General features: G+C 39.8%; 1 protein-coding gene across 11 annotated transcripts in view; it reads left to right on the top strand.

The window, feature by feature from the left end:
* Window positions 1-22,034, top strand: part of CDIP1 (cell death inducing p53 target 1) — a 54,869-nt gene extending 32,835 nt beyond the window's left edge. For 4 of the 11 annotated variants that reach the window (XM_007498754.3, XM_056806099.1, XM_056806101.1 and 1 more), the window contains 5 exons: window positions 11,772-11,865; window positions 14,930-15,024; window positions 15,272-15,418; window positions 19,440-19,698; window positions 19,935-22,034. In XM_007498754.3, the coding sequence (XP_007498816.1) occupies window positions 14,940-15,024; window positions 15,272-15,418; window positions 19,440-19,698; window positions 19,935-20,046 (603 nt within the window). In that variant the 5' untranslated portion in view covers window positions 11,772-11,865; window positions 14,930-14,939 and the 3' untranslated portion in view covers window positions 20,047-22,034. Of the gene's footprint in view, window positions 1-1,935; window positions 2,041-11,768; window positions 11,866-14,929; window positions 15,025-15,271; window positions 15,419-19,439; window positions 19,699-19,934 lie in introns of all 11 variants that reach the window. The other 7 variants (XM_056806098.1, XM_007498751.3, XM_007498750.3 and 4 more) reach the window with 4 other exon arrangements.
* Window positions 22,035-25,321: the final 3,287 nt, after the last annotated feature.

The following is a 25,321-nucleotide window of genomic DNA, read 5'->3' as shown; positions in this document are numbered from 1 at the left end:
AGAAGCATCCTTTAGCCAGGTTTGTTAGTTAATTCTCGATTTCAGAAAGTAACTTAATAGACTTTGTTTCAAAGCAAGTAGCCTTGAACTGTACTGTACTATAAAGCTAATCAGTCAGCAGAGTTGAGGTCCTTTGATCTAAGTGTTTTCATTCTTGAGTTTTATCTATTAGGAAACCTTTGGGTTAATTTCATAATAAATCTATGGTTTTTATTTATGTAGAGCAAGAGTGACCTAAACCTTTTGGTGAGTAGTTATTACTTTTCCTAAATCCTCAAATTCCTGAGCAGGACAGTAGTCATCTGCATCCATACCCTTCTTCTCTAATGTGAATCCACAAAACTCATAGAGGAGGGGTTTGTGGCAGTGCTAACCAGCTTGGAGATATTACCGGTAAGGTCAACTATTAGAACCTTTTTGACTGGGAAATCCTGGCCCAGTAGCTTTCTTTCTGTGTACCTCCAGCTATTTGGTAAATATTGTCTTATAATCATCCATTCCATATACTCCAAATGGGATCTGTACAGTTCCACTCAATGGTAGACAAAGTAAGGGTTTTTAGTTCCATTTACCCTTTCTGTGTTTCACTAGGCACCCAGTGATCCTGTACTGCCTTACCAAAGTACATCCTCTCTGGGTAATGTCCATTTCCCAAATTATCCCTTCAAAACTTCCATTGCTGCTTTAGTGTCTTAATTTTAATTGTTAGAAAGTATCTAATAAATTAATTCACACTAAGGTATGAATGATCCTTAAATTTCCCTTCTTAAATCTTTCCAGCATTATTTGTATTTTAAAAGAGCTTGTTTAACCCAAGGAAGGAATCTCTGTGATGGGATTTTAGGTACTGTGAGGTGGAGGTGGGCAGCAGCCCTTCCTTAAAATGCCATATGATTTAGAGAACTACCTCTTCTCATGATAGGCTGGCCCTGGCCCTGGCCATGGGCTCTGTCATCTTGTATTGTATAGGAGGAAAGAGGAAGAAGAGACTGTGATTTGCCTTTGCTGACTCTCAGACCATAGAGGGATTTGGGAGTATATTGAGATGTTGAAAGTAAAAGTTGTTATCTTTGTTAGCCAGAGCAGCTGAAAAGATGACATTATCAGTAACCCTGCTTCTGAGTGCCTTTCTGATAGCTGCTTAGGTGGGGGAAAGGGGGTCTGCTGAGTCTGTCTGTGTACGTGTCTGAAGTCTCCTCATGTATGAGAGAGACAGTTTTTATTTACTATATGATCATTGAGGACAGTGGCCTAGCCTTGCTGGTGGGGTTTAATTTATTGTTTAGAGTATAATTCTGCCATAAGCTGCACCCCACTCCACATGGCCCAGAATTCTTGTATTCCTGTCCACTATGTTTTCTGATTCCCTGTATTTGTTGAAAGATGGAGAATTATTGTACAAAGTCTAATTGAAGGGAAATAGAATAACTTCTAAATAGGGCAGATAAGAAAGAGGGCAGTAGTAGTCCCCACTGCTTGGGATTTTGTAGCCTGGCCAGCAATGGCAGTGCTGAGATGGGGTGGTGGTCTCCCAGGAGTGAATGGAGAATCATCAGACCCTTTATTTTATTTGTGTTTGTGACCAGGTTACCCTGAGTAGAACTTGGATTTTGGTGTTCTTTCACTTGAACAATGTGAAATGTATAGAGATCACGTTTTTTAATATAGATTATTTTAATTAAATGTTTTTAGTTCATATAAAATGTTTTGTGATTATAGTTCTTTAGCTACAATTTGTAGAACTTCTTTTAGATTGTAGGCTTTTAGTCAAGAGATTGCTAACCTACTTTATAGATAACTAGTCCTTCAGTCAAGGCATCCTTGGTAATGTGTTCATTATACTGACATCCTTTTACACCTCAACCTTGTTTCTGCCTCCATCTCCCCACCCAGTAGCTCCTTGGATAGTTTCCATGTTTTTGATTTTTCACACAGAGCCGGCACAGTGGGATTGCACTGTGGTGAAAATGGCTTCAAGACCAGGAGCCTGGCTTCTTTCCAGGACTGCTGTGCTGGAGATCATCCTGCCATTTGATAAGTGTGAGTTATCTTAGGTTGAATCAAGTTTGATTTATTTTAGACTTGGATTGATATGAAAGTGGCAGAAATGAATAGGTGTTAGCAGGAAGCCAGAGGACATTTCCTATGGCTTCAGTAGGGCGGGTCAGTGTTGTGCACAGCATTATCTTCTCAATTTCTTTTGTATTAATGGAAAGAATAAAACAATACTTGATAGCAAGTAATTTATAACCAGAACATAGATTCATAAAATTTTAGTATTTGAAACTGTAACAAGGGAATCACTTTAAAAGACTGATATATATTAATTTAAGGTCGCCAAGGAATCAGCTATGTAATTCCTAAATGAAAAACTCAAGTCAGCCGTCAGCCTTTTTTGGAGTTTAATTACAATAGGAGTAAGAAGGGAATTAGAGATAGAGAGAGAAAAAGGGAGAGAAGGGAATAGGGCTTAAATACCCCTTCTGTTTAGGCTGGGCCAAAAGGCCCAAGCCCTTAGATAGCTGGGGCAAAGAAAAGAGATCAGTCCCTTTCACTCACGTGTCCAAAATGGAGAAACAGTCTCAGAGGCCCCCACCTTCAGCTTCCTTCAGAGCAAGCCTTCTCAGAGCCCAGGAACCACACCGACCAAAACCTCAACCCTCTCCCTGAGTCTTCAGACCCCCTATCTTTAAGGAAACCCTCCAAGTTGCCTCCCCTCAGACCTCACATCTACCAATCACTGTTCATCAATTTCCCTGTCAATGGAGGCTCTAGCTTAACCCAGGACCGCCCAGAGGTTTCTGGCTTTTGCACATGTCTGTTGAAGGTCATATTTTCAAATGATTAAATCTTTACTCCTTTGCTACAGCCCTTTCTAAATCCTGTTAACTTGAGTAGGGTAGAGATTGGAATAATTAAATTTTGATCTAGGCTGCAGCCCTTACTCAATCCTATTAGGACTGAATAGGGTGGAGATTTATTCCAAGTATCTCCATTGTATCAATTCTAAAATCAATCAAGACTCAAAGAAATTCCTGTTCTATGCTTAAGCATAGGTCAAAGTCCTTTCCATTGTTCAGCAAAGGGTTTCTGTCCTAAAGTAATCTTAAGAAGGGAAGAGAAGGAACCTCCCATGCCAATGGGGTTCCCATTCCAATAGACTATCAGTAAGAAATTTTCCAAGTATGAAATATCCCAATGGTGAAATTTCCAACATTTATAAGTCTAAGGAAATTTGAGGTTTACAAACTATGTCAGTTATCTGCACAAATGAAGGGAAGCAAGCAGACAATTTGAGTATTTTAGAATATAGATTTAAAATATCACTTGCTAAAGCACATTTAAATTTCTAATTGTGCATCTCATGTATTTTAAACACTATATTCATTGTGGTTATATGGTTTTGACTTGGGTGTGGTGTTTTGCTTGGCTGTGCTTGTATCATTAACCTGTGCCAAGGCTACGAAAAACTCCTTTCTAGGAAAACTCCTAAATGCATACTCTTGATTTGGAGACATTGGGGAGATCAATAGATCATCTTCATATATAATATCTGTACATTTATTTATTAGAACTACAGAATCTTGGTAAAAGTTATTATTTCTATTGGCTTTTTAGTTGATTTTCTCATGTCATCTGCAAAGAGTGATAGTTTAGTTTCCTCATTGCCTGCTTTGATCCCTTCAATTTCTTTTTCTTCTCAAATTGCTACTGCTAGCAAAACCACAGAATTTTGGAAGGGGTCGCCAAATAGGGTTAAACCACTTGCCCAGGGTCACTAGGTAGTGTCTAGTACATGCCTGAGCTAGATTTTGAACTTTGGTATTCCTAACTCCAAGCCTTGAACTCTATTCACTGTGTCCTACCTGCCCAAACCACAGAATCTTGGAAGAGTTAGAAGGCATTTATGAGGTAATCTAATCTAGCTGTACCTGAATAGGAACCCCTCTAAAATATTCCTAAACAGTAATCTTGCATTTACTTGAAAGCCTTTTGAGGCAACTTTTTCAACTTTGAGATGTCTTAAGTTTATTTAGGAAGTTTTTCTTTTACAATAAGCTGAACTTTGTTTCTCTGCAAATTCCATTCATTGTTTCTAGTTCTGCCTACTAGTGTGAAGTAGGAGAAATCTGATCTTTTTTCCATCTCTGAGCATTTTAAGTACTTGAAAACCATTATCATGTTTCCTTCAAGTTTTTTTCTTTCTCTAAGATACACATCCTTAGCTCCTTTAATCAGTCTTGTTACACCATGATCTCCTGCCTCCTCATACTTGGTTGCCTTCCTAGATGTATCTCAGCTTTTCAGTACTCTTCCTAATGAACACAATAACTAAATCCAAATGTGATCCTACAAGAGAATACAAATGATGTCTCTTGTTCTGAATGCTGTACGACTTAGTGTAAATTAAGATTCCATTACTTTTTTTTTTTGGTTGCTTTGTTATACTGTTGAGTTACTTTAAGCTATCAGTCCTGTAAAGTTCCTAGATCTTTTTTTTTTTAAGTGAACAGCTGGCTAGCTAGGTTTTCCTCTAACCTATAATTGTTCTTTTGAATTTTGCATATATATAGTTGCTTTTTATTAAGTTTCATCTTTTTAGCTTTGGTACATCATAATAGCCTGTTGAGGCTTGCTTTGGATCATGAAACTAGCTATCTCTTTGTTTCATCTGAAAAGTTGTATGTTTATTCAAGTTTAATTTTTAAAAAATGTATATTATAAAACCAAGATCAGATTTATGGGGCTTTCCATTATAGATTTTCCCTCCACATTGACATCCATGCCTTAATGATGACTATTGTATTCAATTATTAAAACTGGTTCTGAATCCACCTGGTGGTACTATCATTTAGCTCACATTATCTATAAGCTTTAAATTTAAAGTCTTTGTGAAATGTTTGCTGAAAATTGAGGTGTAATAAAAATGTAACATTTTTCTGATCTCTCAGTATGGTAATCCTATTTTTAAAAAGGAAATGGTTTTTTCCCCCCTTTTGTGATCACTATTTCCATCTCTAAATGCTCACAAACTATCCCTTTTTATGATCCATTCTAATATTTTACCAGTATTCAGTTAAGCTTATTATGCCACATTTTAAAGACTCAGTCTCACTTCTTTTTTTGAAAATTAGCATTTTTCTTCCTTCCTTCCCCTCCCTCCCATCCTCTCCTCTCCTCCCTTTTTCCTCCTTCTCTTCCTACCCTTAACTTCTGTCTTAGCATCAATTCTAAGAAAGGAGTGGCAAATGCTAAGCAATCAAGGTGTCAGCTAGAAAGTGTCTGAGGTCAAATTTGAACCCATGGCCTTCCAGCTCCTGGCCTGGTGTTTTATCCACTGTTCTACCCTGTGGCCCCTGCACATTTTTATCTCTATTCCTATGGCACCTTCCCCCCACCCCCCTTTTTCTCCCGTTCTCTGTGAATGTTCAAGGCTGAGTAAAAATGATAGTTCAACAATCAACTACATCAGTCCTTTCAATACCTAAAGTATAATTTGGCCTGTCCTGGAAACTTAAATTCATTAAAGATAACTAGATGTTCTCTTACTGTTCTCTTTTGTGTGGTGTTAACTATTTTTGTTCTATGCTGGTATGATCAATATCTCTTTGGTAGGGAAAAATAAAGAGTTTAAATGAGTGTGTTTTCTCTTGTTGTTATCCAGCCCACTTGAGCAGCAGTCCCATCCCTTCTTCCAAAAGAGCTCTTACTTGCTTTGTTTTGTTTTTAGAATTTACCACAAACCTTAACTTATTTTTGAGCTAAAATAATAATGATGACAATAAATGACACTTAAAATTTTTTTATTCAAAACTTCATAATTAGGGGACAGGTAGTTAGCTCAGTGGATTGAGAGCCAGGCCTAGAGACGGGAGGTCCTGGGTTCAAATATGGCCTCAGACACTTCCCAGCTGTGTGACCCTGAGCAAGTCACTTGACCCCCATGACTTAGCCCTTACTGCTCTTCTGCCTTGGAAGCAATACATAGTATTGATTATAAAGTGGAAGGTAAGGTTTTTTTTTTTTAAACCAACTTAGTAATTATTGACAAAAACATTCAAATAAAATAAACTTATTTTTTAAAAAAAGGTGTTATCAAACAAAGTAACAATAATAACATACTATTTGCCATGAAAGATTTATATGAAGTGGTATAACATGAACAAAAGCAGAGCCCAAAAAAGAATATGTATACAGTGACTACAAAATACTATTTGATCTCTGCAATGTTGGACACCAATTATCATCCCCTTCTTGTGGACACTCTCTCCTCTAGGCTTTTGTGAAGTTGGCCTATGTTTCTTTTTATCTGCCTGCTCCATCTTGGTTTCTTTTTATCTTATTATCATCTATATCTTTCCCCACTGTGGATGAATATATCCTAGGGCTCTCCTGCTCCCCCTTCTCTATAAATTCTCATCAGACTTTCAGCTTCTCTCTCTGCAAATGATGCCTAAATCTCCATTTGCAGCCCTCATTCTCCTGCTCAATCTCCAGCCCTCTGTTAGAATAATTTTGAAACTGTATCGGTTTGTTGGTAAGAAGGGCCAGCTGGCCAAACTTTGTAACAAAGTTGTTATAGACTGGGAAAAACAGTGAGGCCTGTATAAACGGTAAGGCCTTCTCGAGGGATAGGAACTGATGCAACGGTGGAGGCAGTAGGTAAAAAAAAGCAAAACTTCTTTTAAGGTTTATAGGGATTTAAAAGGTTTAAGGGAAAGGTAAAAGCTTAGCAGGAAAGATCCCTAAATACTAATGGAGTACCACCTTGAATCACACCCAACTCAAGGCCTCTCACAAGAACCACTTCCATCTGGTAAGCACTACCTTATGCCCAAATTTCTATCTATCTAAGCCGATTTCTAATAATTATTATTCTTATGTATTGTAAAGTTACTGCCTCCTTGTTGTTGAGTTCAATTCTCCAAATTCCAGTCAGTGAGGGTTTGGGGGCCTCGTAGCTTCTGGCCTGAAGTCCCAGACAAGCGTGCCCCACTCTGTACCGCAGAGGAACAAAAGCCAGATTTTGTTTGTCTAACTGTGGATCCTTCTTTCACAGCTCTTCCCAAAACGTTCACCTTTCTCTTCTTTCCAAAACGGTCACTGCTTCAAGGAATCCCGAAGAGCCCAAGCTGAGCCTCCTCTCTGGACAGGGAACACCAGCAGTGAGAGAGACTGTTGGGCTTCACAGAACTTCCAGTGTCTCAGGCCTCACAGAATTCCTAAGCAAGACCTTAGCTCCAGGTTCCACCCAAGACAGTCGGACCGGATTCACACTCCTGTCACTAACTTACCAAACCCCAACATCTATTTTACCCCGAATACTTCCCAGTAGCTGTGGAATGTATCCATTTGGATGTCTCGGAGGCATCTTAATATTTCTGTAACTAATCTTGGCCTCTAAATATCTACTTCTACCTAACTTTCCTTTTTATGCCAAGGGCCCCATGATTCTTGCATTAACTGAAGGGCCCTCCTCAGCTTTTCCTGTCCATTGCCAGTTCTGTCAGTCAGGCCCCTTCTCTCCGTTCATAACCACAAGCAGCCCAGTAGAGGCCCGCTCTCATCTGGCATATGACACTAGCACCTTAGTGGATATGCCAGGATCTGTTCTCTTTTCCTTCTAATCCATTTTACATACAGCTACCAAATTGGCATTCCTAAAGCACAAGCCTGACCATGTCACTTCCCTAGTCAAGAAGCCTCAGTGACCCTCTATGACTTTAAGGTTAAAATGAAATCTCCTTTGTTTGGCATTTAAAGCTTGCATAGCCCAGGTCCAGCCTATCTTTTCAGGCTGATTACATACAACTCCTCACGTGTTACATGTGTCATCCAAATTCTATTCCATCTCTCACATCTGTGCTTTTGTTCAGGCCTCTTCCCATGCCAGCAGTCACTCCTTTCTTATTCATACCTAGTGGAATACTGAATTCCCTTCAGGGCTCACTCAGTTCAGGTGCTACTTTCTAAAAGAGCCTTTTTCTTATTTCCCCCTTGTTAGTACCCTGTTTGGCCCCCCTCCCCCTTTACTTTGTGTTTACACGTTATACACTTTTCCTTCCCCCAAATGAAGATCCAATCCTAGAGGACAGGAACTGCCTTGTTTTTTATCTTCCTGGCCTTGTCACAGTGTAGAGAGACATTGTATAAAGGCAATTCTAAGAAGCAACAAAATTTGGCCAAAAGAACAGACATTGTTGCTTCCTTAGTATCAAGTTTACATCCTTCCTTTCTTTTGAGTCATTAAGTTTCAAAAACAGTGTTCTAGTACTCATGCTAAGAGGTAATTTTTGCTTACTGCTTTCAAGGAATATTTTTCTGTAGAGGACAGTATTTAACTGTTTTGATACCATACCAATCTGTTAAAGCAAAATACCATGTATAAGTAAACTTTTTAAAAAATCTATTTCTTCTGATATCTTCTGACTCCCTCCCCCTTTTTTGTTTTTCATATTTCATTCCTGGAATGCTACTCTTACATATACAACTTCTGTTATACGATCTTGTTGCCATCTTATATAGTGTAGCTTTCAAAAAATTAAGTTGATATGCGTCTTGTGTTTCTAGCTTATCTCTAGACTATTCCATCTTTTTATTTTAATTGGAACTGTATGTGTCCTCAAAATTTCAGTTTTGAAAACTTTGCTTTTGGGCCAACTTTTTTTTTCCCCCCAATTACATGTAATAACAATTTTCAGCATAAGATTTCTGAAATTATAAGATCCAAATTGTTTCTTCTCTTCCTTCCTCCCTCTCAATCTAGTTTATACATGTATTATACAAAACTTCCATATGGGTCATCGTTGTAAGAGAATACTCATGTAAAACCAAAACCCCTAAATAAAAACATAAGCCAATACAAAAAATCACATGCTTTAATCTGCATTCAGACTCTTAATTCTTTCTCTGGAGATGGATAGTCTTCTTGATCATAGGTCCTTTGAGATTGTCCTGGATCCTTGTATTGCCAAGAGTAGCCAAATCTTTCACAGCATAAAATATTGTGGTTACTGTATACAGTGTTCTGGTTCTGCTTATTTCTCTTTGCATCAGTTCCTGCAGATTTTGCCAGCTTTTTCTGAAATCATCCTGCTCATTGTTTATTATAGCACAATAGTATTACATCACTTACACATACCAGAGTTTGTTCAATCATTCCCCAGGTATGATAGATATCCCTTCAATTTCCAATTCTTTGCCACTACAAAAAGAGCTACTATAAATATTTTTGTACAGGTAGGTCTTTTCCTCTTTTTTTTTTATCATCTCTTTGGGATACAAACCCAGAAGTGGTATCATAGGATCAAAGGGTATGCATAGTTTAGGAGATGATTTTTTTTTTTAGAAAAATTTTAAGCTCCATCTTTCTGAACTTCCAGAAATCTGTTCCCTTAAATTCTCGAGTGTTAGAACATACTTTACTTTTTCCTTTTTTCTCAAACATGAATTTTAAAATGGTCTAATTGAAAATTTTTCTCATTTCTTTTTGTTTCAACAATTTCATCCTTACAAATCAGAATTAGGCTCATGATGATTGGGCAAATCAAGAATTTTGACAAAGGGAGAACCACTATAAATAAACTTTAAAAATTATTTTAAATAATTATTGAAGTTGCCTATCACTACTTTGCCTATATTATAATGGTAATGTTTGGGATTGGTTTCCTTTATTTCCTTCTTGTCTAGGCTTAGTATATACCCATGACTATCGCTTCTATATCTCCCTCTATTGATGCTCACCTAAATATTTTCTATCATGATTCTTCCCTTTCTAATGTAGAAATTTTCTTACATTTTAATATACAGTGCTGCTCTACCACCTCTTATCTCTTCTATTCTTGGCCAATTCAGTACACTTTCCCATCCTGAGCCCCAGTACCTCATATTTCATTGAAGTCACTCAAATTGAATTTGTCTCCATACATTAAGATTCTAGCCTTTCATTTGTATATAGATACCTGAGGCATTGGGTTTTATTGTTTTGTTTTGTTTTTTAAATAAAGATAACCTCCAAAGAAATCCTGCTTCGGTCCCTCATGGAATTAAGATGACTGGTTTCTCAAACATTTTGCAAGCAAATCAGAGGATCTGTTAAATTGGAAAAGGCTTCAAGTATGGGTCCAGTAATAGACTGTATGTTGGAGAGGCTTATTCCTAGGTTAAGAGTAGAATTATTATTTATTTTTTGACTACAGAAATTCTTGAAGACTATTCATTAAGTTAAGAAAGAGTTGCTATCTATTTTGGAGACTCCAGGTTTTCTTACATAATTGCATTAAAATATAGTTTCATGAGGTGAAAGATGGGGGGGGGGGATACAGCTAGATTAACAGTTTATTTGAAAAAAAAACAAAACTGGAAGTTTTAGCAAATTGCAAGTTCAGTATGAGTCATAAAACAACCAGAAAAGGTAATCTGATGTTAGACACTAAAATAATAGCTGTATCCAAAACAAGAGTAGTCAGTCTCACTGTACTCTGCCCTCTTCAGGCCACTGAGTGTTGTTTCTGAGAACCACATTTCAGGAAAGACTTTGAGTCCCATAACTTCCAGATGAAGATGACCAGGAGGATGGCTTAAGGGTCTTGAGAAATCATTCTCCTGGCAAAAAGGAAACCACCTCCTCATCACAGGGCTTACATTCTGTCAGTCACTGTTTTGCCTCATTGCCACTCACTGACAACAGTGTTTGGAAGATTTAAGTCAACATTCATTTAGACCTCAAGCTTATAGGTAAACAAGCATTTTAATTAAATTAGTAAAATCATGATAAAAATCAGGAAGCATGAGACATAAGTATCATAGGATGTAACATTCTAATTAACTTCCAGCTTCAATCTCCCTCCCTCACCGTTGAGATGTTTCTTCATTCTTCAGTTTTCAAGAACAGCAGGAGAGCCATCTTAGAGATGCAGTATCTTCTCTGTCTCCAGCTTTTCCCTCTTCTAGCTCAGTGGAATTTGGACTTAAGCAGTTTAACTTGAAATAGGATGCCTAGGACCTGGGGAGGGCTGCAGGGGCTTTTGGTGATTGTCTTATTTGTAGCAGTGTAGCTGAACAGAATAGCAAGGCTGTTGACTTTGTGGTCTTGTGGCTCTAGGATCATGGAAACTCCACTGTGCCTTGTTCTGGTTCCTGTACCTGTCTTGTCTAAAACCCCAGGACTGAAAAAGGAGCTGCTTGAGTACTCTGACTGCCACTGAAGGTGACAGATGTGGCTGTCCTTGTCCTTCTGGCAGAAGTTGGTCAGCAAGAATTTGTTGAGTACCTACTGTGCACAGTCCTGTGTCATGTATCGTGGAATTATAAGTGAAATATAAAATGTGTTCTGCCTTCATGGAATTTATAATCTGAGTAGGATTACCATGAGACAATTAATGAACTGTATGGGTTGTAAGAACAATAAGTTTAGAGAAGGAAGAGGCCACTGAGGACTATAGTAGCTTGAGGTTTTATAGAGGTCGGGTAATTCCAACTATGCTTTAAAGATGGGTAGGTTTTGATTAGGCAGAGAAAAGGGGAGAAAAAGATAAATAAAAGTATAGAGAATGGGGTTAGGGAAAGAATTCTCCTTTCCTTCCCAATTTTTTTTTTCCTGAAGACTCCTGCTACTTGTGGGAAGGTAAGGAGTAAAGACAAAAGCAAGGAAGGATGTCTATAAATTGGAGTTGGGCTCCTTCAGTATCACAGGGCATCTGGTGGGCCTTTTGCTTTGGGTGAGTTTTTCCCTTGCACTGACAGCTGTGCTTTTCCTTTCTCTCTAGCAGCTTCAGAAGCCTTTTTTCCTGAGGTGCTGATTTTGAGGAAGCTTAATCCTACTCTGAGGTTCCCCCAGAAAAAAAAAGACTCTCTTTGAATAAGGTAAAAGTCTCTTTTTTTTTAAAAAAAAAAAATCACTAACGGGGGCAGCTGGGTAGCTCAGTGGATTGAGAGCCAGCCCTAGAGATGGGAGGTCCTAGGTTCAAATCTGGCCTCAGACACTTCCCAGCTGTGTGACCCTGGGCAAGTCACTTGACCCCCATTGCCTAGCCCTTACCACTCTTCTGCCTTGGAGCCAATACACAGTATTGACTCCAAGACGGAAGGTAAGGGTTTAAAAAAAAAATCACTAAGAAGGATAGACAACTCTATTACTTTTAAAAATAGCTATTCAATAGGGCCATAGATTTAGCACTGGAAATTCCAGAAATTATCTGGAAAGAATTCAGAGAAGTTTAACCGTCTCATTTTATAGATGACAAACTGAGGCTCATCGGTTAAATAACTTGTTCAAGGTCCAAGTATAATAGAGTCAGGATTGGAATCTAGGTCTTCAAATCCAGCACTCTTTCTATTGCACAAACCTTTTCAGACATAAAGGCAGGTCCTCTTAGAATATCTGGGTCAAATATAAAATGTTCTCTGTACAGGTCTGTAGACACAGACCTTAACACAAAGTTTGTTTTACAAAAGAGCCCTAGTGAGTACAAACTAGTGAATAGCTAGTAAAAGGAGCTAGCAGTGATGAACAGCACTAAAATCCTGGCTTGTTAATTCCTAGTCCAACACTATGATCTGTAATTACACCTCCTACTTAATGTACTTCCAGAACCATCTTTCTGAAAAGGAGAGATGATTTAAGTCTATCATCTAAACATGGAAGAGGCCTTAGAAGCTGTCTAGTTCAGTCTCATTATTTTATAAAAGAAACTGAGACCCAGTGATTTTTTTCCTCCCATGATCTTATAAGTGGTAAACATCAGAAGGATTTGAATCCAGATCTTCTGTCTCCAACACTAGGGCTCTTTCTACTGTACCAGAAAAAGATCAGAGGACAAAAGCTATTTCCTTATTTTAAATTTAAAAATTATTATTCTTTCTTAGGGTATAGTGAATCTCTCTTCACCTTAACCTTTACCTAACCCTACTTAAAGGTAACATCCTCTATCATGCCTCCTTTTCATAACCAAACTCCTAGAAAAAGCTGGCTGTTGTATGTGTTTGTCTTCATTTTCTTACCTCCCCAGTGACTGTATTCCTTTGCAGTCTCACTCCTATCATCTCTAAACTGAAACAACTAATCAGTGACCTCTTTAATTGCCAAATATTAACCTTTTCTTAATCTTCTTCCTTCTTGATTCCTATTCAGCATTTGGCTCTGTTGACTACCTCCTAGACACTCTTCCTTGATTTTCATAGTTATCATATCTGGCTGATGCTTCTCAGTCTCATCATTTGTCTTCCACCTTTTTATAGACTCTTTGCAAAAGTTGGTTGGACTTGGGAATTTTTCGCCCTCATTAAGTTAACCCCCCCACCCCCAATATTAATTCAAACACTGCCTTTTCAGGTCTTAGCAATCCATTAGCGGAAGGTGTTACTTTCAAATAGTATGTCTTCCTCACTTGTAAAATTTAGAAGTTGGGCTGGATGATCTCGAAAGTCCTTTCCACATCTCTTGATTCTGTGTGGGTACTTAGTAGAAGTTTTAGGTTGTTTGGGGGGCTCAGGTTTATAGTGAGACTCGCTCTAAATGAATTGATAGAGATGTGGATGAAGTATCTATAGGCACATCCTGGATTCTATGATTTCTCTATTAAAAGGCAAACTCTTAAGGGACAGACTTCTGACAATGCTGAATATTCTAGTTTCATGGAGGGTTTTATTTTCTAGTGTACTAACTAGACCAGCTTGTTTTTGTCATTTTTGTGTTCAAAGGAAAATTACTGCTTGAGCTAGCTAGTGGAAGGTAACTCAGCCAAGCTTTGGATTAGGCTCAGAGAATGATCGAGGTTGTAGCCTGTTGACTTGATAGGAAAGGAAAAGATTGTCTTGGAAAACCTCTTGGTCTGAGCCCAATGAGTATTTTTTTTAATCATTACCGTCTGTTTTAGAATCAATACTAAGTACTGGTTCTAAAGCAGAAGAGTGGTAAGGACTAGGCAGTTGGGGCTAAATGCTCACCTAAGGTCATACAACTAGGAAGTGTCTGAGGCCAGATTTGAATCTAGGACTCCTGACACCAAGTCTAGTTCCATTCACTGAGCCACCTAGCTGCCCTACCCAATGGGCTTTTTTATTTTTTAATTTTATTTAAAATTTTTTATTCCAAATATTACAAAACCAAATAAACATTCCTATACACAAAAAGATTGCATATAAATGAAATCACAAATCTCTCATATGTTTAACTTTTCTTCATAGCTCCATAATAAATCCCATCCATAAGTGTCTCAGCCCCTCCTCACCCTTCTAGAATCACAGAAGGTGATTCTAGAAGATTCTGGGAGACCGACATGTTCATACAAATTAAGACTTTCACCTTTCAGTTCACTCTCTGGAGGTGATGTTCACAATTTATTCTTCCAGTATTAATTCTGTATCTGTGCATAATATTTCTTGGTTCTACTCATTTTGCTGTTCATTTTCCTGTGTAGTTCTTCCAAGTTTTTTTAAAATTAACCTGCTCATCAGTTCTTATGGTGCAATACTACTCCAACACAATCATGTATCACAAGTTGTTTAGCTATTCCCCAATTGATGCACATCCTTTCAATTTCTAATTCTTTGCCACCACAAAGAGAGCTGCTAAGCAATCAAAGCCAGAACTAGGTATATATGGGGAGGGGGGGATGCTTTAAATCATTACTGTTTAGAGAAATACAAACCAAAACAATTCTGAGATATCATTTCACACCTATCAGCTTGGCTGTAATAACTAAAAGGCAAAATAACCTATGTTGGGGAGAGGATGAGGAAAAATGGGGACACTATGGTAGAGCTGTGAAACTGATGCAAACATTTTGGAAAGCAATTTGGAATTATATCCAGACAGTTGTAAAACTCAAGGAGATCAAGGAAAAAGGAGAAACGTGTTCCAAAATATTTTATAGCAGTACCCAATCCTGAAAACTCTTCTATGTAATCATTTGGAATTTTTCCACAGGTCAGCAAAGATGTCCAATGACCCTCCCCCTCCCTATCCTGGGGACCCCTCAGCTCCCCTTTTGGAGGAGAAGACTGGAGGCCCACCTGGCACAGGTAGATCTTCTCACGATGTTTATTATAGAAAAACCACTGGCTTACAAGGGGGCTCCCTGGGGTTCAAAGTCTAGACCATTGTGAGAGCCTTTTTCTGAGGCATTGAAGGAAAGAGCCTGAAGAAATAACTTAAGACTGAAATCTCAAGGGTTCCCCCACCTAGGGAATTGTCAGCTTTCACTGTTCCTCAGAGGCAAATGCAGACCTGAGACAAGCTGACAGGTTCTCCTCTTCTCTTTTTCTACAGGCAGAGCATCACCAGCTATGGTTCAACCCCCTGGCATACCCCTGCCTCCACCAGACATTGGGCCTCCTCCATACGAGCCACCACTTCACCCTCAACCAAACTTCGTTCCTCCCCACTTGAATGCAGATGGTACTTATATGCCCCCAGGTAAGCTGAGAGGGCGAGTTTTTGGACAGAATATCCTGAATCCCTCATCGATTTAATTCATTTCCCCTTGCCTCCTCAGTATAGTATCTTACCTGATGGTGAAAATGATTGTCCTAGCTTTGATACATTCTACATTCAGTCTTGTTTCAGAGTACCTTCTCTGCAAGTACTGTGAGAAAGATGAGACAATCAATACTTGTTTTTCCCAATCATAGCACAGTTGTATGGGGGGTGGGGGGGAGGGTGGAGCAAGGCAGATACTAGAGACAGTATAACAATATAATGTGTAGTGTAAGATAAGTGGCAAATGGACGGTACATTTAGAGAGTAAGTGCTAAAGGCATTCTGTTCTCTTAGGGAGATGAATGCATGAAATTTATTTTTTAAAATTCAGTTTTTTCACTTTCCTTACCCTTTTTCCCCGCCCAATGAGAACAAGAAATACAAAGTCCATTACAAATATGTATAGTCATGCAAACCAAATTTTTGCATCAGTCATGTCCAAAACAAAAAAAAAGGGGCAAGAAAAAGGGAAGAAAATATACTTGTCTGTACTCTTGAGTCCATTAGCCCTCTACTTAGAGGTACATAGGAGGAGTCCTTTGGAATTATGGTTGATCTTGGATCAATATTCTTTCAAAATTGACTTATAATATTGTGGTTAATATGCAAATTCTTCTGATTCTGTTCACTTCACCTTGCATCAGATTATATAAGTCTTCCCAGATTTTTTTTGAAACCACCCTCTTCATCATTTCTTATAGCACAATATTCCACACTTTTACAGTCATTCCCCAATTGATGAGCATTCCCTCAGTTTCCAGGTAGTTCCAGCTTTGGGGGATATACTCAAAAGTTAGTGACTTGGTTTAAGATCCACCAAAGGAGAATGAGGAAAACAGGGGTTTTTTCATAGTTGAATTTAAACAGTACTATACAGTTGTTCCTAACATGTAAATTCCAATCAGCACAACATTCAGGGTATGATATTGGATCCTAGTATCTCCAGTATGAAAATAAACAGTGATTCAATTGGCTTTGGTTAGTTGCTTTCTAATATGTTCTGCCAGATGATGAATATTTTCAGATTTCTTAGAGCAGAGGTACAATATTCTTTTGGTAAGGGTGTATGATCTCCTTTGGCTAGCTTCATTGAAATCTAGGGTTCTAAGAGCCATTGAGCTGAAGAACTGGTCACTCATTTTTGTGCTCTTCAGAGTCTATCCCCATGGTACACCATAGCAGGAGGAAGCCAAAAGTAAGGATGGGTCCCACCAATGCAATAAATATCCTTCTGAATATTACAGTAAAACTACACTCGGGTCCAAGGAATTAGTTTACATTATTCACAGCATTAGTTTGTTTATACATTAAAGTAACATGGCAGGTGCTCTAGGCACAATTCTCAGAACCACTCCACCCATTGTTAGCCTGGCCCAGCAGCCCTGAAATGTCAACAGAAAATTGGGTCCTAAAATTCAGTCATCCGGTTCTTTAAAATAGTATTCAGGCTGGAAGGAATGTTTTGATTTTATGGTAATGTTGGGCCTGGGTAGACTCTTATCAATTTAAGTTATAACTGAAAAAGTCTAGGGATTCTATCTGAATTTAGTGGATAAAGCAAAAAAAGAATGAGAAGTAATTAAGACTACAGGGTATATCGAATATATACATAGGAATATAAGATAGCAACTAGTTAAGGGGCATGAAGCTTCCCAAGGGATTCTTGCTTGGAGGATGACTTTGGATTAGACTTATAAGAAACTCATTTCTGTAGACATTAGCGGACATAAATTCATGCAAAGAACAAAAGTTCATGCCCTAATTTCTGATTTAACTCAACTTCTAAACCAGGGCCTTTTGTTCAGTATTTTATATTTTGGGTAGGAAAGACATGAAAAAATAAAACAAGAATAAAGCAGTTTGGGAAAAGCTGTAGTAGTTCTTGGGAAGGAGGACATCTAAGGAAAAGCTTGTAGAAGGTAATACTTTAACTTTGGCTTGAAGAGAGACTTCTCTGCAGTGTAGGTTAGGTGGAAGTGCATTCCAGGCCTGAGTCACTTCAGCAAGTACTGTTCTATTTAACCAGATTGACAGTGTATAGAGGGGTTGAGTCCAAGTTGCAAAGGAGTTTAAATGCCATCGTTACTTATATTGACTCCTAGAGGCACAGGAAACATTAGAGTTTGAGCAGGGGGTAGCATTTTTAGACTTGCATTGTAGGAGAATCATTTTGGTAACTAGCTGAAAGGTAGAATGGAAAAAGAAATTAAGACCAACTGGGAAGTTAATGCAGTATCATCTCAGGCAAGAAGTAATAAGGGCTTGAACTGGGCTGGTGACCCTGTAAGTCAAGAAAGGGATGGATGCAAGAGGCATTTTGGAATTATAAACTTTAAAAATATTAGGCAAATGATTCAATATGTAAATTGAGTGAGAAGAAGTCAGTGTGTGTGAACCTGAATGAGATGGCTTGAAGGATGTGGTGCTCTGTATAGAAATGAAGGAGTTCAGAAGAGGAGGAAGTTTGGAGGAAAATTAATTCTTCTTTGGACAGGACTGAATATGTTCCTTCTGTACTTAAAACACCTGTGGTTTCCCTGTTGTCTTTAAGATCAAACATATATTTTTGGCATTTGAAGCTTTTCACAAGGAGGGAGACTAGGCTCTCCAGTTTATATAGCTATGCATAGACATGATGATCAAGAATGTAAAGAAAAGTGACATTTAGGAACTTTCTTATTAGAAATGCACAGAGAAAGGAAATTGAGGATCGGTCAGACAAGACAACTCAAAGTAACCAGTGTCATAGAAACCCAAAGAAAACAAAGTGTCAAGGAGGAGGGAGGTGCTTACTTCAAATGCTGAATATAGATTAAGAAGGATGAGGATCAGGAAACGCCCTCAGATTGACCATTAAATGGATGAATGGTAAATTTGAAAAGAGCAGTTTCAGTGGAGTGCTGAGATTGGAAGCCATATTGCAGAGGGGTTAGAGGTGGGAAAGTGATGGCCACCAGCACTCTTATGGCTTTCATGACAGTACTCTCACAATTTGACTTCTCACCGCTCCTCAGTGACCTTTGCTGATTGATCATCCACATCATGCTGAGTAGTTCCCTAATCCATAAAACCCACGTTCACCACTGATCTTAATGCCCTTTAGTGGGTAGGACAGCTGTGGTTTAAATTGTCAGATTGCTTGAACCTAAATAAAAAGTTAGTCTGATGGGCAGTTTCCCTCTCAAAACTCCTTAATGCTTTCAAAAAGTTCTTTCCTTAAAATTGATGCCCAAGACCCACAGAAAAATGGACCAGGAAAAAGCTGGGTATTGCCTCCTGAGTTTACATTCCCTTATCCCACTAGTATGTAGACACCCCCCCCCCCTCAGAATTGGGTGTTGGGTTTTCTGGTTGAAACATGTGGAATGTGTAACATGTTATCTTGAAGACTCTTTACTATGCATGTTTTTAATTATTTCAACTCCCAGAACAGCTTCAATTCCTGCTTAATGGCTCTCTTCTTGTCCCACCTTGAAGGTGTATGAATTTAAGTTTAAGGACTGTTTCCTAAGTTTTTACAGGGGCGAAAACCCTCAGCACTGAGCTACTCTGCTCTCCCCAGGCTGTGTATGTCAAGCCCTGGGTAGGCCTACAGGTTACTTAGCAAAGACAGTGATGAGATTGAATGGACTGACTGAGACTGGAAATCCAAGACACCTGGGTTCTGTTGTGAGATTTGCCCACTTTGGCTGAGTTAGCTGACCTTCCTCATTGCCTTACCTCCCCAGTTGGAGCTAGAGTTCTCTGGAATGAGGTCTTGCCCCATTTTATGAAGCATTTGAAAGGATGCAGGTGGTCAGAAATGGGACTTTCAATCATTTCCTTACAGGGTCACCTTACTCTGACAGTACATTTAAGTCCTTGTACAGATTTATGTTAACAGGTTTTTTTGGTTGGCCTAATGTTTGGGGAAAATTAACCCTCTGAATTGACTGTTTTTATTTTTACTTTTCCTTAGGCTTCTATCCACCTCCTGGCCCCCATCCTCCTATGGGCTACTACCCCACAGGTCCTTATCCAGGCCCTGGGGGCCACACAGCCACCGTCCTTGTCCCTTCAGGCGCTGCTACCACAGTGACTGTGTTGCAGGGAGAAATCTTTGAGGGTGCACCTGTGCAGACTGTGTGTCCTCACTGCCAGCAGTCTATTACCACCAAGATCTCCTATGAGATTGGCCTGATGAACTTTGTACTAGGCTTCTTCTGCTGCTTCATGGGGTATGTGGAAAAACCTAGCCTGGGGAAGAAAAGAATTCTGCCCATTCAAGGCTTGATATCTTTCATTGGGATTGGTCTGCATGGCTGCCCTACTCTCTACCTTTCTGATGATCCCCATCGTCTTCTGATCCTGTGGGACGGGAGCCCAATTTACTCCTCATCTCCATCCTCAACCCCTGTTCCTGCTCATAGCTTCTTTGTCCTCATGATTCCTTTTCCCTGTCTTTCCACTTCAGGTGTGACCTGGGCTGCTGCTTGATCCCCTGCCTGATTGATGACTTCAAAGATGTGACACATACTTGTCCCAACTGCAAAGCCTACATCTACACGTACAAGCGCCTGTGCTAACGGAGACCACCCGGGAGCTGGGACCCGGGATTACCATCTCTCCTTTTTGCTTGTCAATCCTATACCCTGTGCTTTGTTTTCCTGCTCGGCAGTAGCTTCTCCCTTTTTCCTCCGTAGGTAGGAAGCAGGGAACTCCTGTCCTCTCTGGTCTGTCCAGCCCGGGGATCTTTGTATCTATCCTGGTTTAGGGTTTGGCAGATCAGAAGTTTAGTGTCAGTGGGGTGGGGGGAAGTGACAAGCATGTTATTTTGAATATTGATATTTTGCTTAGTATATATAATCAGGATTTCGAGAGTGAACTAACTGTCCAGTAGCAGAGGTACTCTTCCCATTGAAAGTTTCCAGATCCTTTCATTGTGTTATTAGAGGTATTGATTCTTTCATATTTGCATCCTTGGGAATCAGAAAACCTGGATCCTGGAATAGTAGCTTGTTTCACGAGGCCTCTGGGATAACAGTTCCTCTTCCTACTCCCATATCCCTATGCCTTCTACAGTGACAATTACCTTCTATTACCAGTTTGCCCTGACACTATTGCATGTCTGTTTTGATGCTTTCCATTACTACGGAACAGCCCAAGGCGGGATGCTGCCGCAACTAGTCAAACATGGGATGTTGACCTTGGTGGTGTTGAGGCATAGAAGGGAGCCCTTGCTTATTGAGAAACCAAGGGGCAAGGTGGTCATTAGTAGCTATGGAGAACACACAACAAGAGAAAAGGTGGGTTTCAGAAGGCCATCCTGTTTCTAATTATACTAGAGAGTTTTAAGTTCCAATAAGAGTCAAATAACTGGGGTCACGTAAACTTGTAGGAACCAGATGCATCATGAAGGACAGGATTTCATGTTAATAGGAAAAGAGATGAAAGCACGGGCACTAGAAACTCTCAGGTATCATAAGTTTAGGCCATGTCAAAGCTCCATCAGACTAATTAGGAAAGAGTTGGTGAGGAATGAAGATCAATGCTCAAGCATGACACTATCTTGGGACAAGATTGGATGTCAATTTAGAAAAAATAGCAAGCAAAATTACACCCCAAACTTTTAGCAGATGCCACAGGCACATCTCAGCTCCCTTTCCAGAAGTACCAACATTGTACCTGTGGAGCCCTGTGGAGCCCCACCTCTAGGGAGATGAGGGCACAGTGGCAATGGAGGACTTGGCTTGTTCCTTTTGGACTTTTTCCTGACTGTACCTGGAATTTGGCATTTTGCCCTGTGTCTCAGTTGCACACCTGTCATGAAAGGGGGACTGGGAAGAGGCCAGAAAGACTACTACTGTTCTAAACACTATACTACCCCTACTTCCCAGACTTGGAAGTTTGTTGACTGGCCACTAGACGGCACATGCACAACAAGCTTTGTGTGAATTGTTATTTGCAGAGATTAATTTCCTTTAAACCATGTTTAGGAACACTATTTTTGCACTAAACCTTTTAATGTCTGTTGTGTTTAAAGGCTTCAGTTGGAAAAATCATGTTATTTAATTTGGTTTAGGTAGGGAATGAAGAGAGGCAATAATGGGTAATGAGGCAGAGCCAACATCTGATTAAGCCCTGATGTTGAATGTAAGACTTGGGACCTGTGTCATAAGCATCACTACTGCTATTGTACCCCTTACCTGGTTTCTGCAATTCAAATGCATGTCATCCTATTCAATGTGAACCTGTTTGTTCTCAAGTCTTAGTTTTATCACTTACATTAAATTGGCCCATCTGCCCAACTTTCCCTGTCCCCTGGGCTTCCTTTGCCCTACGTCGTTTGGATTTTTATTTTGCACGTGAGCAGCATTGGGCCCTGGAATATCCAAAACCTGTTTGGTCTCACTAAAGACAAGTCTTCAACCATCAGCCACAGCAGATTTTGGCTTCTAGAGAACAGTTCTTTTGATCTAAGGGGACAGTTGATTTTAGAAACAGTTCCAAATTTTGCCTCTGACTAATACTGCGTATGTGACTTTGGGCGAATAAACACTCCTTAACCTCTTGACACTGTACTTCTCCTCCTAATTATAGCCCAGGATCAAAGGTCTGCTGAAGCCCTTTCCCTACGGGCTTTTCCCTCTAGTCAATGAGTAACTCAAGAAAATGGTAGGGATATTAATGGCAACATTAGAAAAGGCAGTAACTACAGTGAGATTTTGTGTTGATAGAGCATTCCCCACCCACGGAAGCTGACAAGCTAGCATGGTTCATCTATCTCTAGCCCATAAGGGGAAGCTGTAGGAAAGGTGTCTCTTTGGGCTGGTGGCGCAAGTTGTTGTGGAGGAGCTCTCCTAATAAAAGAAAGCACAGGTTACACAAACCTCTCAAATTGTAAGCAGTCTTATTGTGGCTGCCCTCAGGCCACAGGACAGATGCTTCACCCTTTCTCTGCTCAAGTGCCAGATGGAAAACATCCCTACTTTGCAATATAACTTGGGTCAGAGTGAACGTACTGGCAGCTGGGGCTGAGAACAAACATTCCATTTATGTGCATACTACACATAAACAGATAGGTTTGCAATAACTAAGTCCCACCACAAAGTCACGGAACTTTACTGGAACCTAGTTAAATCAACTACTAAAGGTATAAGTTGAGTGGAGGCTTTTCAGGCATTTCATAATCGACTGGGAACTTCAGTAGAGGTTTCTCTACACCCTGAACCTGGACTATTAGACTATGGATAGTAGTGGTGTCAAGTCAAACAGAAATGGATCCCTCAAAGCTCTGTTGATTGAGAAAACCACAAATTACCATTGTTTTAGTATTTTATTCCCAATTAATCTGGTTTGGCTTCTCTAGGCAGTTTTGCGATTTTGACAGTATCTTGCATCCCTGTCATCAGAAAGCTGATGCTATAATGTTAAATTTATACTTAGACTTAATATATTTAATTGGTGGTTGCCAAGGATTTAATTTCTAAATCCCAAAACTAAAGGAATTGATGGTAGTTTCTTTTACAATAGAGGGAAGACATTACGGAGGAAAGAAAAGGGGAGGGAGGGAGAGAGGGAGAAGGAGAGGGAGAGCTCTGACTTCCTCTGAACCAGTTAGAAATTCTAAGGCACCAGTGGGGAAAGGAGTCTCAAGATGATAGGCCTTTCTTGGAGGTTCACACCTCCAGAAAGGGCAAGGAAAGAAGTCAGCTTTTACACTCCCCCAGTGACTGTCTAAAAGGAAATCAGTCTGAGGTCTCCTGCATGAGCTCCTCCAGGGGTCCAGTTCCACAGCCAAGTGTCTCTTCACTCCAAGTCTGAGTGTCTATCTTCTAGTCTCTCCTCAAGTGACTGTCTTCACTCCAAGTCCGAGTGACTGATCTCCAGACCAACTCAGATTGACTGATTGATTGACCTCTGTGTCTCTGTTTCCACTATTTAAAGACCTTTTTTCTCTTGTGTCACCTTCCCTAAATTTGACATCTACCAATCACAGCAGACGCTTTTCTCCAGGACTGCCCATTCTTTCACACATGGATCACAGAACTCCCACTTAATGTATGAAATGGGTGTTCATACCTTTTTGTGGTAACTTCACACCTTTTTGTAGTTAGTTCATACCTTTTTGTGGTTAAAATGGGTAGATCTACTTGAAGTACTGGGTTTACACTTTAGGGATTAAAATCTAAAAATAGACAGGGGATTACAATTTAATCTTCACAATAAAGGAAGAGCTAAATACCTTCATTGTTATAATAGGGGGCGAGCTAAATCCAATCTTCACATATAACCAACACCATAGGTTGCCCACCTGGGGAAGTTTTGGATAGTTGAGCAGGGAAAGTTCCAAGCTTACCTGCCCAGAAAGGCAAAAATTTTTGAGTGGAAACAAACATCTAGATTCAAAAGCACTCCTGGTTCAGGTACTTTTTCAAGATACATTGCCTACTTTCCTAGGCTTCAGTTTTCCTTACTGAGGCCTGGTCTGGTCCTTCAAGATAACTCTTAGAGGTCCATTTTAACTTGTTTTGTGGATTAAATTTTGGCTGTCTAGTAACATTTCCAATTTGTAATCTTGTTATTAGAGGATTGTGCTACTCTTTCTGTTGAACATTAACTTCTGTGTTTCTAAAGAAATATCGGGGCTTTTAGTAGGTCCATTACTCTTAAGCTTTAGGGTCAGGTTGAGCACCCTGATACAAACCTCTTCCAAGGCCTTATGGACAGATGTGATCCTCTGGCTGTAAGGCACCACCCTTCCCCACTCCTCATCCGAGGCATTCTTCAAAATATCTTCAAATCTTTAATCCTTTATCCAAATTAACTGTCTTTAATACTCTCCTCTCTCCTAACGAGTATTTATCTTGCAATTTGGCCAGTGATCAACTGCCCTTCCTTATTGGGTTGTTTTTCTCTTGGAGATGAATATCATCTGAAAATGGTAGGGATGTGACTGGCAGTCTCAAAAAGGCAGAGGCTCAAGAGCTCTATGATTATAACAGAGTATTTGATACTCTCTATTCTAAAATTCTTAAGGTAATTAAGGAAGGTGGCAAGCCAGCATTGTCATTCCATCTCTAACCAGATAGGAAGGAAACACTGAGGAAAGCTGGGCAGGATATTTTCACACAGCCTCTATGAAAAAGCTCCACCCAGCCCCCTCCTTTCTAATGAACTCAGGCTAAATGAGCGGAGGGCTGTGGCACCTCAGTGACCTGATTTCTTATGTCTATTGCTAGTGAGAGGAATAGGTAATGAATAGAAATGTGCAACTACAATCCTCTTCTCAGGGGAAAGAGAAACTGAAGGGAGGGGTAACGGCAGGGTAACCTCTACACTGCTCTAGAGCCAGCTCTTCATTTCTCCTGGTCCTCCGGCCTGAGCCAGTGTAACATAGTATAGTGGGGTTAAAACTCAAATAGAAACGAGGGCCACAATAGTATATAGAAGGATCCTGCAAGCCACATATTTACTTTGAAAACCACCAAGATAACTCATAGGTTTTACTCCACTTTTATTTCCCAATTGCTTTTGAATCTGGTTCAGCTGGACTCCAGAGTGCAGCTTGTGGGCTGTGTGGGGCCCTTGCGTCAGGATGTGAAACATCACTCGAATTTAGAGCCTGTCACTAGCTATGGGACCGCCACCAAATGGCTTCATCTCAGCTATAATAAAATTAGGCTGGATGAGAGCATCTCAAAATCTCTTCATTCCAATATTCTGGGGCTCGGACCGCCTTGCAAACAGGAAGTCAAACATAACTCCAAGGTTTGGAAGCCTGGTTGCCCAATGTACCTACTATCTAAGAGAAGCACTGGATTCCCTGCACAAGGCACATGACTGGAGAAGAGGCAGCAG

Source organism: Monodelphis domestica, chromosome 7, assembly GCF_027887165.1.
Source record: "Monodelphis domestica isolate mMonDom1 chromosome 7, mMonDom1.pri, whole genome shotgun sequence".
Classification (NCBI taxonomy): Eukaryota; Metazoa; Chordata; class Mammalia; order Didelphimorphia; family Didelphidae; genus Monodelphis; species Monodelphis domestica.
Note: the sequence above shows the minus strand (reverse complement) of the source record. Positions and strands in the feature narration are given on the sequence as shown.